The sequence below is a fragment of the Chlamydotis macqueenii genome, chromosome 3 (genome assembly GCF_036417535.1).
Source record: "Chlamydotis macqueenii isolate bChlMac1 chromosome 3, bChlMac1.mat, whole genome shotgun sequence".
Taxonomy (NCBI): domain Eukaryota; kingdom Metazoa; phylum Chordata; class Aves; order Otidiformes; family Otididae; genus Chlamydotis; species Chlamydotis macqueenii.
In genome coordinates this window covers 100,398,923-100,416,069 of record NC_141558.1, presented here as the reverse complement: position 1 = coordinate 100,416,069, position 17,147 = coordinate 100,398,923, and the positions used below count along the sequence as shown (strand labels likewise).

The window sequence follows — 17,147 nt, the reverse complement described above, 5'->3', positions numbered from 1 at the left end:
ACCTAGGGACGACTAGGTTGGAGGAGTTTGAAGAAGTCCTTATAACCACTGTTTTCTCCTTCTGCTTTTCCTTTTGCAATGAACCTAAGTTCGCTTTGGCTCGATACGTTGCCTGTGTATCTTCAGACATATCTGATCTCTACCTTCATCTACTCTCTTCCCACTTTCTAATTTCCACATTGAGACAATCCTGTCCTAAAAGCTAAGATTTCTATATTCAGTTAGGAAATGTTCTGTTATTGAAAACAGGAGAGTTGTCTTGTTCTTCCAGAAGTGCCATTTAAACAGAAGCAGATTTTCAGGGAAGGCGAGGCTGTGCGTACAAGCCGTGTTTCTCAGCAGCCTTCCCCCTGTAAATGGGAAACAGACATACTTCATCTGAACCTTGAACCTTTTCGCTGCTCCTGATTGTTTTAGTCTGGGCTCCAAAGTGGTCTGTAACAACTTTTAGCTTAAGTAGAACAGAGTGGTCAACTCCTTTTCTTTATTTTTTCTTTATTTTTCCTTCTTAATGAATTGTTTCATTTTTCAGTATAAATATACAGGAAGAAAAGATTGTCTCATATGCAAAATAGTCAAAGTATAGCAGGCTTCAAAGTTTACAGTTAGCCATACAGGGCCAGCAAGGGAGTAAGATAACATTTATTTCCTTTACAGCACTGTAAAATCAAACTTGTTTATTTATTTTAAAGAAGTATACATTTCTCCTCCTTTGATTTCCTATAACAGTGTTCTCTCCTAGTGACAACTTTGCCATACTAAACACCCACACTCTTCAGGAGAAAAACTGTTAGTATTCTAGCTTGACAGTAAGAACTTTTGCAACAAGAATATAACTAATGAAGGAGACTGAAGAAGGAGAAATGTTAGGGCACACAGGTGAATCATAATCCAGAGTTTTCAGATTGCTCTATTGGAAACACTTATGTTGGAACCAGAACACCAACCCCGTAAACTAGGTAAATATAAACTAGTCTGCTGCTTGTCTTGTTGGAATACCCAACAATTCATTCTCTTCTGTGCCTGCTTAGGTAATACTCCTTTGGATAGTTTGAGCTCATTTGCGCTTACTGACATACTGTTTTGGCTTCGGCAGAGAAGTTATCATTGACTGATACCTGATTTGCATCTCCATCTTCAATGCTACAAGCACCCCTCTACTTTGCTTCTAATTGTATCATCTGTATCTTGTCAGAACTATTTTGTCCGTGATGCTTACTTTCTAACAAGTAGCAATTAAGGAAAATTTGAATAGCTGCACTATATGAAATTTTGAGACTTCTAAAAATACTTCCATTCTGTTTTTCCTAAGGAAAGCTACTACTTGCAAACTTCTGCCTCCCTTTTTGGTTCCAAAGATCTCTCTGGTTTTGAAGCAGGGCTAGAAGGCTTGATAAGCTACGGACTGGTGAGGCAGTGTGCATTAAGCATGGAATTGTGACAATTGCTTATTGTTAGCCTAGCTGAAAACAACCAAAATTAGTGGGAGCTTTTCCACTGACATAAATGCACGTAGAATTGTGTCAGCAGTAAACACTTAAGAGAAATCCCTTGTTTCAGGTTTACAGCCCTAATTTCTAGCACATTTCATTTTGCTGTAGTGCTCTTTATTTTCAGTTACAGTTATCTCATGTCCTTTACTTCATCAAATCTATGACTAGACTTCTATTTTATATTCGGCATCCTGAAATGTGGAGGGAACTTGCTATAGGTTCACCAACTGCAACTTTGACTTTGTATCCCCAGAAGGGATACCTAGGTATTTGCTGTATTGCTTATCAGCCCACATTTATTTCTAACAAGAGAAAGCTTTCTAAATAATCCCCCAAAAACAATTGCTTTTAGAATGTTTAATATGCAAAAGAATTACTGCAAATATATTTCTCTGCAAAGGCCATATAAGTATTTCATGACTTGAAACCATAAATTTAAACCAATTAGATGAAGGGTGTTCATTGAAATTGGCTGGCATGTGCTTGAAACAACATTTTTTTATATGAAGAAAAGCATCGGATAACCAAAAGCAGCTGTTCAGGTCTGCCCACGGAGGAGGTATTAGCTTAGGCAGTGAAATTTTACTCCCTGGCAGAACAGGAGCAAGCTCATTCTTGCAAATCTCTAGAAGAACAGAAATTTCAGCGTACTGCAAAGCGCTCGCTGTGTATGGAGGTTCTGCTAATGCTGTGTCTCTGAACAAACAAGATAGAGGGAAGGAGCCATCCTGTCAGCATACCTGCATGTCTTCCAAGAGTTTTTGCTGGCACGGTTCTGTGGTCAACGCCAAGGTGCTGGCAGGTGCTGCAGAGCAGACGTAGCCGAGCGGGGCCTGACCTTCAGCTGCATGGTACAGTACTGGTCCTCCATACAAAGTAGTGCTGTGGCGGGATGCATTCGTATCCGCCCACTCGTTTTGCTTCAGATGCTGACTTTGATCCGACTGTGTTAGAAACACACTTTCTGGATAGGATTCATACATCTAAATGCAGATCCCTGCGGCACAGACAGCCACAACAGAGCTCACAGCTGTGGAGTTTTAAAATTATTTTCAGTGCAGAGAAACAGGCATTTTCAGAGTTCTGCTCATTAGACTTATTTTACATGTCTACTGGAGAAGATGATGAATTGTGTTCCACAGGTGCCTGTACCTTACAGTGACATTGTACGTTTTCACCGCCTACAAGTCCCCACCAGGGCAGTTCCTACCACCTTTATTCCACAGTAGTCTTTGTGTGCGTGCTCATACTGAACAAATGCATTTGGTTTAAAATTTGTGCCTCTTATTATTAGGGCTGCCTTATCTTTTCCAGTCACTGAGGGCTATGACTGATGAGCCTGCCTGAAAAAAAAAGATTACGAGAGCGGAAGAGTTTACAGTTCCCAGCTGTTAAGATCTTAGTGCTGTGGTTTGCAGCATAGCACCGTAAGACAAATCAAACCCAGCAATGGTTTACTTTTAAAATGCTGTACTGTAAACTGCAGTGCTACAGGAGCTGATTAACAAGCAGCTCAGTAGTGCACGAACTGGAAGTTGGGCAGGCAGGAGGTCTAACCTCATCAGTCATTCCAAGCTAAGCATCCCTTAAATGCTGCATAAAAGCCTCCCTTCAACTCTGCTTAAAAAGTAAAATCTGTTTAGGCGATGTTTTGAGCAGTACTTTAATTTCTGTCAGATTTTGAGATCTCCAGAAATAAATCTGTAGGGGCAGTGTATTTATTTTTTTATTTCAGTTTGTGTGTCCAAATTGTTTGGGGTTTGACTTGCCACCTAGCAAACACATTTGGTAATGGTAAAACAAATGAAGGCCCTTTTAATTTTCAGGTACAATGTGTGTATCATGGCTTACGGGCAAACTGGAAGTGGGAAGACATACACAATGTTGGGACCACAGTTAGAGGATAACTTGGCATTCTCCATAGAAGATGAATCAGAACTTGGAATTATTCCTCGAGCTACCCAAGAAGTGTTCAGGTAACAACCAAGTAAAGGCTCATGTCAGTGACAGTCACCTTAAACTTTATAGAAAAGATGAAGAAATGTTTGTTATGTATTTATCATTACATATTTCAGTTTCACAATGGTTAATATTTATAGCTTCTCTAACTGCCATTCGATATTTCAGTTTTGATATAGCTTTCTAGTCTCTCTCCTGCTTAGTCTGATCTTCTAAGAAAATAAGATTATACAATCTTGCTGTGTGTTAACACAGTGTGCTGTGTCTGTCTTTCAGACTCCTAATTAACTTTTGAATATGTTTCAACCATAGTTGTGGAAGCCCAAAAGATAATTAAGTTTTTACAAGTTTTGTGAAAATTGACAGTTGGAATAGATGAAGAGGATCCAGATTAGAACCCAGTCCCCAAGAAGAATGATAGAACTTTTACCCACGATCTGTTCTTGCTTTGAGAATTCTTAGATTATTTTTTTTTTTGGTTGAACCTAGTGCACGATTTGAACTCATGCACTGCTGTGTGACAATAGAAGAGCCATTAGAGGTTTTTCCAGCTAAGCCTGTTTTTTTTTTTCAGAATGGTGTAAGATAAATCAAAGATCCAATTTTGTACTAGAATAACTGTGTCTAACTCTAAATACGCTCCTGCATAGACAAGCCCTTAATTTATGAATTTTTCTGAGGCTGTGGACAGATAACCTCTTACAGATCTAGCTGGGCAGTTTACCATCTCTGCCTGTTCATTGCTTGCACTTTGTCAGAGTTTATCATACCTTAAGCTCTGAATGCAATAACATCCAGCAAAGAAATGGTATTAAAAAATCTTGAGGCAAGAGGAAGGCTAGCAGAGAAAAACAATTTAAGCTGGCACAGCTGTTTGGAAAATGAAGTTTTATTTACTGCTTCACATATAATTTAACTGTATATTCTGATTCTTCAGCTTCACATTAGTGTGTGGATGAGGCAAAGCCACAGCTGTGGATATTTAATAAGCACTTTTATCAGATTGTAATCAGATTACAATTAAAGAATAGATCTTTATTTACAGATTGTTCACTTGGGGTTTGACTTCAACTTTTTTTTTTGGGGTTTTTTTCTTCTTTTTTTTTTCTTCTATTTTTATTCTCCAGGCTTATTTCAGAAAAGCCACCAGGAAGCTACTGGGTTGAGGTTTCTGTTGTAGAAGTGTATAATAATGAAATTTTTGATCTTCTGGCCAAAGACAGTTGTGGAAAAGTATTTGGCGTCAAACGGGATGTTGTCACAACCAGAGAAGGAAAGAGTGATGTTCCATTGCTTACACATGAGTAAGTACACGATTTGAATCCTCACCCTCCGACCATGATGTGGTGTCCATGCAATGTATGGTTGTCACTAAATTTCATTATAGGTACCAGTTATTGCTTCTAAACAATGAATCCTCGCCGTATGCAAAAGAACGGTTCTCGCTGTTTCCATTAGCTCTGTCTATTAGACTGCAGTTGGCTGCGAATGTCAAAATGCGTTCAGAGATAACAGTACAATTAGTTTGGGTTATACTCCTGTGTTAAGTGCTTTCCACTGAGAATGCCTGAAGATAGCTGTGTATTTAGTTGTTGCTGGATCTAGGGCACCTTGTCAGCTGTAAGAAAAGAAGGGGTAACCCAGACACAAATCACTTTCCTTTCAGTCTTACCAAATTATAAAATTTACAGATGTACTTCTTGTAGATTTTTAAGCAGCTGTAGAGTGTTCTCTTTCCCTATACACATTTGAGTTTTAAAAAGTACTTTAGAAAGAATAAGATTCAAAGTGATCTTTTAATATAAATACCCATCTTACACTGCTTGGTATTCTGTTTTCATAGCTGGAGGCATTAAAGTGGGAATTGATATGCTGGCATTTGAACCCATAGCTCTTGAAAAACTAAAAGCTAAGAAGTAGCTAAGCTTCTACTCATTCAGTTTTAAGATATATACCTTCTTAGCTTTGGTATACAGTAAGTTTGTATTTACACATCTTGATGGTGTAGGGAGAGCTAAGGTATTTAAGGCTACAGCTATACTTATTTTAATGCCTTCTTGTACTTACTAGGCATTACAAAGGATTGTTCTGGTACACGTGGGAATGATTCTTGGTGTTATGTATGTGTAGTATACAAAGCAAATGTGTTACACTTTCTTATATATAAAACACTTGGCTAATTAGATGGTAAAAATCACACATTCATAACAATTCATCCATTAGCAAGAGTGAATCTGTTTCAGATGCTTCATTTTAGAAATGGCTATGTTGTTTATGCTGGTATTAAATCAACATTAGCAAAAAAAAAAAATATGACAAGCAGTACTAGTGGCACCACAGAGGTGATGCTACCCAGTGAAATTAAGCTACTGGACATCTCTCCCTGTGAGAGCCTAGCACATGAACAGATGCCAGAAGGGAACATTTCTGCTTGTGCACTACAGAGAGGAAGAAAAATGTTCTGCTCCTTGGGCAAATGATGTTTGTGAAAAGAAACATCTTGCCCTATTGAAATGTTTAGCATACTATTATAGTGGTGTTATGTTTCTGGGGGAAACATTATGGTTTTCTTCACTTCTCTATAATAGTGCTTGTCATGGTCTAATCTCTACTTTTCCAGGAGGAATTAGCAGTCAGATATGAAAAGCATCCCTCCCTCCCCCAATTAAAATAAAACGTACCCTCAGCGGAAATAATTGAAGGCAGTATTTTTGTCTTGTGGGACTTAGTCAGTAAGCAGACTAGTAGTTGTTTATTTATGTGAGTTTATGCTATTGCCAGAAAGCCTTGATAAAAATACAAGAATGTACTGGAGGGTTGCGCAAACATACTTTTATTCTACCTAGTTATAGACAGTTATTGACTTGTATTTTCTAGCCATTGAATTGCCCATAGAAAAGTGGAACCCCAGAGAAATTGTGAAGTGGCTTTCCTAACTAAGGGAGCTATATAACTCTCTTTCTATGAAATAATAATCACTGCAATATTCTAAGAAGGATTCACATTTGTACCTGGGATATGCTTGCTCTTCAGTCTTGAGGTTAAATGATTTCCAGAGAAATTCTGCATCCTTGATTGCACTCTGCATGCTCCGTAAGTGTGTGGAATGAATTAAAAATGACTGGAGCTTGAAGCAATGAATCCTTTTTCCCTCTCTGTCTGCATTATGCTGACTGGTTCCTCTCAGTCTCTGCTCTTGGATTTCCCCAACTGTGGCTCCACTCAAACTTTTAGCATCTGGTTAAGGTTCTGCTGGTCAAGGGTGAAGGTTCTGGTCAAGGGAATGAAAAACTCCTTTGGAAGAGGTTGTGAGCAGAGCCTAACCTATGTGTGCTGAATCTTTCTTGAAGGAGCTGATCTTTTTCCTTTGACTAGAGAAGAAAGGAGCCATATAACTTAGAAAATGAAGATGGGTGCATATAGTGTGTGTATGATGGGAGTTGAACTTTTCCTGCTTCATCAGAAGCTCCAAGTAATTTTTAATTATGGTATTTCAGTAACCAAGATGCTGGCCTGGTTTCATTCCTGAAAAATGTCTACTCCCTTTCCCAAGGGAGCTTTGCATAGTTAGTGGGTGACCCATCTATTTCCCTAGGCTTTGGGGAAGGGAGAGGTGATATGTAGCTGGACTTGTGCCTTAGAGACAAGAACTAGAATCTGCAATAAGGTTTCATCTGTCCTTCTAGTTAATAAAATGGCTGCTCTGTTTATTTCTGTAAATTATAATTTATGGTAAGGGAACCTGGCGCCTTGAACTAAGCACCTCTTAAAAACCACTTATCTCAATCAATTGATAAATACTCAATTCCAATGCAAATATAAATAATAATATGGACTTGTATCTCAATTACAATGCAAGCAATGAAAAAAGTCCAATTCATAAACAGGTTATATTAATAATTACACAGAAAGGTTAATAAGAAAAAGCAAACCTAAACAAAGCAAGGGAACCATTGAATGAGGCCACCCAGCTGCCCGAAATCTAAAGTAAACAGCTGGTGCTTTGAATAAAAACACATCCTCATTTGTGATAATATTTAATCTAGAATATATTGGCCTGCTGGGTCTCACTGGCTTCTCCATATATCCATTAAAGTACAGTAGTCTCTTTCCTGCTAGCATGTACATCTTACTGAATCGCAAAAACCTCAGTCTCTTTCTTCTTTTACGGCTTGGTTGACTTTGGAGAACATTCAGCATCAAATTTTTAACCTAACCACAACAGGGCTTCTCTTTGTAGAATGTGGTCCTGGAACGTGCGGAACATACAGCATGATAAAGTCATAGAGATTATACTAAAAAATTATTACTGTCAGTCCTGCTGAGAAGCTACTGTGCTAAGCTTGCAGCACGGTGCTGGGGATGCTTTTTACCTCCAAAGTCAACTGCAGTTTCCCAGTAGGTGACCAGCACTGACAGCTTACCCCGAGGCCCATCTTCTTCTGCCAATGCTAGTTAGAAGACAGCAGCTTTTAGCACTGACCCCTTGCCAGTGCACAGCAGCAGCTTGCAGAAGTCAATTGCCTGGTGCTACATCCTAGTGAAGGCTGCTTGCCTCTCAGGCTGGCCAGCCCTGGCTGACCGGCTTATTGGAAGATAGCATTCGAAACTCAGGAAGGCAGGATCTCCCTCCTTGGACCTGAGGCAATAGTCAGATCACCGCCATGTGAGGCTCTGCCTTCTCTGACAGTAAGAACTAAAGCCACTGCTTTGCTGCTGGTGCCAGGTCAAACAAGCAGGGAGACGTTACCAGCGGATGCAGAGAGGCAGAGATATTACAGGGAAGGCCAGCACGCGCGGCTCAGGATTGATCGGTGAAGTCTACAGGGATCATTTAGCTCTTTCAGCCCTGCTTACGCAGGGAACTGCTTTTAGGTGGCTGCTTCTCTCAGGTGTCTATAAGCACGGTGTGACTAGGTGTTATTCAGTTCTTCAGATGCCCTTGCTTTATTTTCAGAGGGAATTGTTTTAGCTGGGTATAGCTCTTTTGTCTCTAAACTCTTTAAGTACAACTGCTCTTAGCATAAAATAAGTGTGTGCCCAGTGTGACTTTCACTGAAATTGGCCAAATCTAAGTCATGCCTTTTATCACGTGCTTGCTTTTGCTCACTGCAGCAATGTGGAACCAAGCCTGTAGCCTGTCAGGAGAGTTACTAATGGTTCTGGTGTTACAGGGCATTCAGTAACCAGGCTGTGATATGCAGTCATAATAATTTATACCCTCATCTAGAAACTAATGTTTAGGTGATGTAACCTGACTGATTATTGAAGAAGACAATGCAGTGAACAGAAAGGGTAGGTGATCTTACCTCATTTGTTTTAAACATTGCAAACCTGGGGGAAATCAGAGTGGTTTTTTCTTTAATTAATCAGTTTATTTCACTTTCAAGGTTTTTGCCCTTTGATTGGTCATATTTGCAGTATTTCCTTTAACTAGAAAAGAAAACAGATAGTATGAGATAAAATGTTCTATAGAAACTTATGCCTGTGTATTTTGACACTGCGCTAGAGTCCCCTGGAATTGAACTTTTTTCCCAAGGATTCTGGATTTAATTCCAAATGCAAAATATTATTTCCAAAGGCCCAGAGAAATTTCTTCTTTTTTTTTTCCTAATTCTGTACCTCCCAAAGAACAGGAGCTACCTTAACATTAACTGGACAACTCCACTTCTGTAAGACCAGAGATTCCAGGAATGTCTAAATCTCTGTCTTTTCTTCCGACGTGTGGAGATGTAGAAATTTCAGTCACTTCTAGAGCAGATCTACAGTACCTATAGACCTGCAAGGCTGGCTGGCCCTTTCTTCAGCACTTTCAGTTCCACATCACAGCTTTTATCTTGAATTTTCATCTTGGACTATATCCCATCTGAAAAAGTCTATATACAGCTGTTTGTGCAGCTCAAAACTAAGATTAGTATAAGGAGTTAGAGGAGCAGGGAAGTGGAAATGCTCAAATTCACGTGTAAGTTGTGAGCTTTCTCATGTGATTTTTACTGAGAGTCAGTTAAATCTTCTGCTTGTTTCTTTACTTCATAGGACTATTGAAAATGCATCTGAATTTTTGCATCTAGTCAACAAAGGCCTACAGCTGAGAGTCAGGCATCCAACCCTGGTGCACGCTCATTCCTCTCGTTCTCATCTGGTAGTTACATTGACCATAACCACAATTGTCTCTGGCGATAACTTTGGTAAGTAGGATGTTACTAAAATACATCCAGAGCCAGTTGATTTTCAAAAAATAGTGTGGCTTGAGAGATTTTCATATTGTTTTTTCCTTCTTTTTCCAATGTTTAATATACTCCCTCAGTTCTTTTCCACTGTTTAACGTCTTAAATAACAGACCTCTTTTTGATATTTGAATGCTACTGAAACTTTCACTTTCACTAAAACTTTTATTTTTCTTTACATGTCTTGACTTACAGAGTTCTTGAAGTTTCATAGCATGAAACAACAAATGAAAGGATAGGTATAAGATAAGATATAGATAAGGTATCAATAAGATAGATACTCAAATAGAGTAGTTAAATCACTTTGTATGACATCTCATATAATTATTCATGCTAAATTTGTGATAAAACTACCTAACAATGCATTTTAGGGAACATTATATGCTTTTGGGTGAGAATGAATTTAATGGATGTTTTTGCAGGGCAACGGGAAAAAATAGTTCTGAGTCTCTTGAACTGTTAATAATAGGCCACTGTAGAAACAGGCAACATAGTTGTCTTATTTACTATGGCAAAACCTGCATTTCTACTTTTCATTACCACACTTACCAGTTTATTGCTTTAGGAATAACTTCAGCTTTTGGGAGTTAACTTTGTTTTCTTTTGCTCATGCTGTATTTAGGCTCTCTGCTTCTAGTACTGTGGTCCATCTCCTTCATACTCTGCAACAACAATATGGTTTTAGAAAGTGGAAAATATTTAACATTTTTTTTCCCTTAGATTGCTATCAGAAATTAAACCGACAATATTAGCAAAACAGAACAAACAGTGCCCACACTTACCTGTGGGCTCTGCCAAAAGACACAGTTACTTTGCAAGTTGCAGCTCGAACATTCCAGATGTCAGTTCTAGCCAGTTCCAGATTCTTGTCAATCAGACAGATGTTACTTTTCAAAACACAGTGTTTGCACTGCTAGCATACCAGCCATCTTGTCCAGTCCAGACTTCCCTTTGCCATTTCCCTTTGCAGTCACCGTACTACGCCATGGTGTCTGGCAGGAAAGCTCCACAGAATGTCCAATTTATGTTGAATGCAGACTCGGGCTTTCAGCTCATAGTGCCTGGATGAAGACGTGTGATATGGGCAGGTAGAGCAGCACTGCTCGTGGGACCTTGCTACAGCAGTGTGACAGCACATTCTGTCTTGTTTAAAAGAAGAAATTCCTGATGTAAAAGCTAGGTGCAATTGTCAAATATCTCAGCACCAGAGATCTAAGTCACTAAATAAAAAGTTGTAAAGTCTGTGATGAGTTCTGCACCTAAAGCCAAGGTTTACAAGCCAGCACTACTTCAGGTCTTTTAGCATTTTGTTTCAGTAATATCTGTTGTTTGAGGAGAGCAGTTTCTTAATTTCTTTGTCTCAAACTGAAGAGCAGCAAGAACACTTATATTTACACTGTATGGCCTGAAGCTATTTAGTCTGTGTAAACCAGCACAGCTTCTCCGTCTACACTGTGAACAGCTACGTCGGGTATTAACAACAGCAACCTGGCTGGAGAGGAACAGAGCTCTGCAGCCCCATTCAGTCTGCAGCTCGGAAATTTGTACTATTGCAACAAGGCTCTTTAAGTCCCTAAGAGAGTCTATTGCCTCTATTATCTGTAGTAGAGTGTGTGCCTTTTATTCTTTTATGTCTTTCACAGACAGAGATGGATGAAAACCAAAACACCGAAGAAAAAATGCAAAACTGCCTTGGGAAAGCCTTTTTGCATATACTTCTGCTAAGTTAATGTCAAAGCAGCTTTCCCAGAGAATCGATCTTCCTCTTCCTTCCCAGCAGAAAGTGGAAGCCAGATGCTGCTGCTGAGGAAGAGGAAGGGTATGAAGCAGTCTAGCACAGATACAGAACTACCAGGAGTAGTAGTAGGTAACCAACCTGAACAAGTAGAAGTAACGCTATTGAGCTCATCATCTGGAGATGCAGCAGTGGCATATGAGGGCTGAAGGAAGTCTAGAGGGAACAGCAGCAAAAGACAAAATAGAAGAGGCAGGATGAACTTTATTTTTGCCAGAGCACCAGCAGGTGATGTTTCAAATACATAGAAACAGCCTTCAGAGCTTACTGTTCCCAAACATTCAAAATCTCACCTCGGTTGCAGTCAATCTAAAACATGAAAAAATATCCTTTAAAGTCTTTACTGGAGTCCTGTTTCTTGTTTTCTGGATAGAGGTGTGAACGATGGGGACAGTAGATACAACAGAACCTACACCCAAGTTTCGTTAACAACTAGCATGATCGGTTTGATGAACAAAACCTTAAGTAAGATAGAAAAAGTCATTCAGCCTGCCTGTGCCTTTGATTCTGACTTGTATATTGCTTCTGTAGAATAGCCTAAACGAGCAGATACTGTACTTCCACTGTTGATGCCCGTTTCTCCCCATCTCAATTTCCCGTGTCAGTAGGAGGCTCCCCTTTGTTTGTTTTTTCCAGGTAATTCATGGGAAGATGAGCGAAGCAGTCAGAGACTAAATAAAGAGGTTTCCTGCACCTTTCCACAAAAAATGAGAGACAGTAAATCCACCTCTTCTTCCAGAGCCTCTTCACCAGCACAACTTGAAGCCAGTGAGAAACTGAAGCAAGTCAAAACTAGATTGCAGCTGGTGGATCTGGCTGGTAGCGAGTGTGTCGGTAAGCGAACGTGTCTGTTTATGGGCCTGGGTCCTCCCAGATCTAGGCCTTTACCTCTTTCTGTAGGGATATGTGCTACCTTGCTTTCACACAGGGAGTGGTTTAAACCCACAGATTCTGACATAGACAAAATGTGTCGGCCTGATTGTTCCAGTTTTACACTGGTACATTTTAACTGAAAATCCGACTGCATAAGCCTAAAATAAGCCCAGGGCGGTTACCCATATCATAGGTATAGTATTTGTTCAGACTGGTTTTATTAGGCTTGTTTTTCTACTTTGAAAATTAGCATGTCTTTGTACAGAAATGTTTAAAGTGTATAAATTATTTAAATATTACAAATATCTGTAATAATTGATATCACCATGTGTGGGTTTTTCTGCCCTATTGTGGAAAAAATCTTGGAGGAAGTTAGTGTTGAAAAGATAATATTGTTTTCATTGTTTCTTCAAAGCATTTTCCTCCTCCCCCCTCCTCTGTGCACACAATAATTTCAAAAACTTGATTATTTCCTAAAGGACAAGCTTTCTTACCAAGAAAAGCCATGCAGCCAAATGTACCATTCCAGAAATAATGTTTTGAAAACTGAACCAGTATTATGAAAGACTCTTTTACTTTACTGCCAAGAATTCTTCTTGTTGCTCACTGTTAAACTTTTGTTCTACAGAGAAACCTAATATAATACATTATTTTTTTTCATTTGCTCTAAGTGCTGGAAACTGGTAAACGTGTAATTGAGCAACAGTCTGTGTGTTCGTTCCTTCAGTTCAACCAGGACAAACATTTTCTTAGTTTGGGGCTCGATGGCCCAGATCCTCCAGTGAAGCCCAGAAGAACCGTGCTTCCTTTGATCGGTGTTAGATGTGGCCCAGCACATACAGCAGACTAACCTCTGCCGTCAGCTACACTGGCAGAGATTTGAAGATGCTGGACTTGTTCTGATGAAAGTTAGGGCAGCTGTTAACTCGAAACTGTTTTAAAATGTGGACAAATCAAAGTGAGCAGCAGTAGCAAGCGTCTCACACACTTCAAATGTACATCAGCACCCAGTCTTGTTAGCTCCACGGCCATCCTGGATCATTTACTGCACCTACTACCTAAGTGGTCCCTTTTTAGCAAACTAGGTTTCAGTTTGAAAACTCAGCTAAATGCTTTGTGGAAGTTCACCTGACCAAATTTAGATTATCAGCAGTGTACCCCCTCACCTATTTGCAGTTTTCTGCTTGAGGGTGATATCCATTGTCTCAGGAGTCCACCTTCACTGACTATAAAAGAAGCCCGGGGATGGCTGTACCCCAATAAAGTTAGTCTGAGATACATCCTGTCTCAGATTATTGACACCTCTGGCAGGGTCTTCCAAACTGTTATGCTCTGTGCTTCTCTGCAAAGAGAGTCAACCATTCCAGCTCCATCCTCTCCCACAGTCACATTTCTTCAGCCCTCACTGTCCAGACTCCTGGGTTGTTTTTTTTTTCTTTCTGTTACTGTGCCTTTTCACTCTAGCCTCTTGAACACCTCTCTTGTTCTCCCAGTTGGAAAAATACTGGCCTAAAGGGAAAACAAGATCCCTAGCTTCTCTCTGTACAGCCTCTTTGTCTCTCTAGAGAAGGGACAGAAGGCAGTTAAGGAAATGGTTGGCCCCTTCTGACCATCCCGCTACCATTAGCTCTGCCTAGCATGGGTCATGCAACTGATTGCAGATGCATCTGTAGCCTCATCCACTATCCTGAAGAAAGGCTGAATTTGGATAACGTGATGCTACTTGCTGATACTAACAGCAAGTTTCTCTTCCCCAAATGCCAGGGGTGAGGACAGGATGAATTAATTACTCTTAACTGCACAGTGATTCAGACTGATCATAGAGTTGAGCTTGCAGCACCTCTTGAAATTTGTGCAACTTCATTTGTAGACCAAAGCTTTCTGGTGTTGCTCAAGGGCAGCATAGCTACATACCACCATGCTGGGTGGATGTAGAAGGGTGTAGTTTTCCTGTATCGATTTCCTTACAGCAAATCATATCACAAAGAACAGCACCTTACAGACTTCGATGAACATAAACCCCTCACACTTACGGCTGCTGTACAGTTATGCTTCTGCCAACTTACGCCATCAGTCTCATTCCAGTTCTTCCTAAGGGATACAGACAGGGCAGTTAACTATTATAAAAAATGGTAGAATGCAACAGGCTTCTCTCTGGAGACACTGTGGAATGAAGTTTTCAAAAGCAGTGTTGTCTTGTCTGATCTAATGGTGTTCCTACTTTCTCAGTTCTGTAATAACTATGGAGCCAAGATGCATTGTGCAGCTGAAGAGAACAACTTTAACATGAGATACTTCAGACCATCTGCAGGCACTGAACCTTCTTTAACCTTCCTTCAAAGAGTAGAAATACTGAAAAATGTTTTGGCAGTCTGGAGTAAACAATTATTGCATTGTGCTTTTGGCATGGGCGGACTGGAAGTCATGGTTCAGAATTTGTGTTCAAAAATGCATTACAAGTAGATGATACAGCAACAGAATTTTTCTCAATTACAACGGAAGCAGCTTTGCTTAGTCTTACCATTGCCTTTTTCTACACTATACTAGGTATGTCTGGAGTGACAGGTGACGCCCTGAGAGAGACATCGTTTATTAACCGCAGCTTGTCTGCCCTAGCAGACGTTCTTGGAGCAATAGCAGAACAGCGATCTCATGTACCATATCGAAACAGCAAGCTTACGCATCTGCTTCAGGACTCCTTAGGTGAGTGATTTTTCTGACTTTTTGACAGTATAAATTTCTTTTCCCAGTCTTTCCCCTCCTTTGTTGTGTAAAAGTAGAGGATGATCTTGTACTCCTCCCAAGTATGTGGGCCTCTATTCCAAGACTCTGGCTTTGGAGCAGTGTGAGTACACAATGAGAGTGCTCGGCTCCTCCTGAATTTGGCTAAACTTTGCTGTTTCTAAGGTTCAGTTTAGGAATACACTTGAAATAATTACAACATTTCTAACAGGATCATGTAAGGGGTAATAATTGCATTTCACTGTTTTTTCATGTCAGGTACAGTTTACAACTTAAGCTTCAATCCGTATTACTACAGGGTGTAGTCACATATTTGCACTTTCCTTAACGTTGTGCCCTGTAGCACTAAGACAAAGGCAGGAGACAGAACACATGCATGGTACTGTGCTACAAGTTCTTTTTGTGTTTGGGTCACCTCATCTTCTCTAGCTCCTCATCTATGCAGAAATAGTTTTACAGCAAGTGTAATTCCTGCAGTAATGTCAGATTTCATTCATTTCATCGATGTAGTATATCAGTCCATTTTTCTTCAGCCAGAAAGCATCAGCCCTTTAGTCTCCAGTTCAAGGCGCTGACAGTGACTGAGGTAACAGTTCTTCAGAGCTCCTGAGAGACTACTAATTTTTGCTTCAATTTTGAATTTCACCTAGCGCTGGAGTTCCCACTGTGAAAAAGGAAGCCCAAAGAAAGGAGTTTAGGAGCTATGTTTTATGGGCACTGAGCCTAGTTTTAGCCATGCCTAGTGTATTACTTGGGCGACACGGTTTATGTGAAGCATTTTCCTTATTTGTTTAATCATTCTCTGTGAACTTCTAATAGGTCTGGTTTGCTTTATTGTCACACAAATAATCCATTTTGCCATTACCCCAAATTTACCAACATTGGACAAAACTTAATGAAGTGCCCAGACCCAAAACATACATGCAGACTAATGGATGAAGCTATAAGGGGGCAAAAATCTACATTACAAATTGCGAAACATTTCTTCTACTGGGGCAAATATCATATTAGTAGACATAGACTTCCCTTGAAGGAGCTGTCTGTTTTCAACAGCCCTCTTCACATACAGTCTTCTGCTTCATAAAAGTGATGGTAGCCTAAGCTCATGGTTATGTAGATCAATACATTACCAGTGTATAACTTAACTGAAAATAATGAGGTTAAATAAGTACGTTTTGTCTTTTTCCTGCTTTTAGGAGGTGAGGCTAAACTGCTGGTGATGCTGTGCATCTCTCCTGGCCAGAAGTACTTAACAGAATCAATGCAGTCTCTGGGATTTGGAAGTCGTGCTCGGCAAGTTCAGAGAGGACAAGTCAAGAAAAAAAATTTCCCAGTGCAGAGTAAAGCAAAATAAAACCTAAGACTCCTGTGGATTAAAGTATTATTAATGAGTTCCTCAGACTGAAATGTATATTGTTGTCCTAAAGCTATTCTTTTAGATATCAACTGCCAGATAAAATAAACAATCCTCAACATGGCATTAGTAAGCCATAAACCTGCTGATAATGTTCTTGCTCCAAAGATAATAGCGAGTATTGACAACAGCTACCAACCATGGCAGAATGGCATAGAAATAAATCAGGCTTTTTTAGGAAAGCTACATCAAAGCATGGTTTTAGTGATGCGTTTCCTTTGGGCAAGCAGAACTAAGTCAACAGAGCCCTGATTTAGGATGGCTCGCTTCTGAAAGGCCAAGGGTGCAATTCTGTTTTCTCAGTGGAAGACAAGAATCTAACTATCATTTCAGTGCTTCAAAGCAGCAAGTAAAATACTTCCCTTCAGCTTAGATTAAAATGAGACGCATCGTCGCGGCTTGCTCTTCTGTCTAGCACGCATGGGGTCATTCCTAATGTACTATCCACAGGTAGGAGTGTAAAGGAACCCATCAACTGTATTGAATGGCGTTCTGTTCTCTGGTTTTAGGGAGGAAATAATGGCACTAGTGAGATGGAAAAAAGGAATAAGGCTATATCTGTTATCCCTCTGGAATGTAGCTTAGGAAGCAAATAAGTGATTGTACAACTTCTTGAAAATAGATTCAGGTTAAATGGTTGGAGT

General features: G+C 39.9%; 1 protein-coding gene across 1 annotated transcript in view; it reads left to right on the top strand.

Annotated features, from left to right (window-relative positions):
* KIF25 (kinesin family member 25) overlaps positions 1-16,460 on the top strand; it is a 42,219-nt gene extending 25,759 nt beyond the window's left edge. The window contains exons 10-15 of the mRNA XM_086745228.1: positions 3,320-3,469; positions 4,580-4,756; positions 9,489-9,640; positions 12,111-12,308; positions 14,895-15,050; positions 16,286-16,460. Of these exons, the coding sequence (XP_086601354.1) occupies positions 3,320-3,469; positions 4,580-4,756; positions 9,489-9,640; positions 12,111-12,308; positions 14,895-15,050; positions 16,286-16,443 (991 nt within the window). The 3' untranslated portion in view covers positions 16,444-16,460. The remainder of the gene's footprint in view (positions 1-3,319; positions 3,470-4,579; positions 4,757-9,488; positions 9,641-12,110; positions 12,309-14,894; positions 15,051-16,285) is intronic.
* Positions 16,461-17,147: the final 687 nt, after the last annotated feature.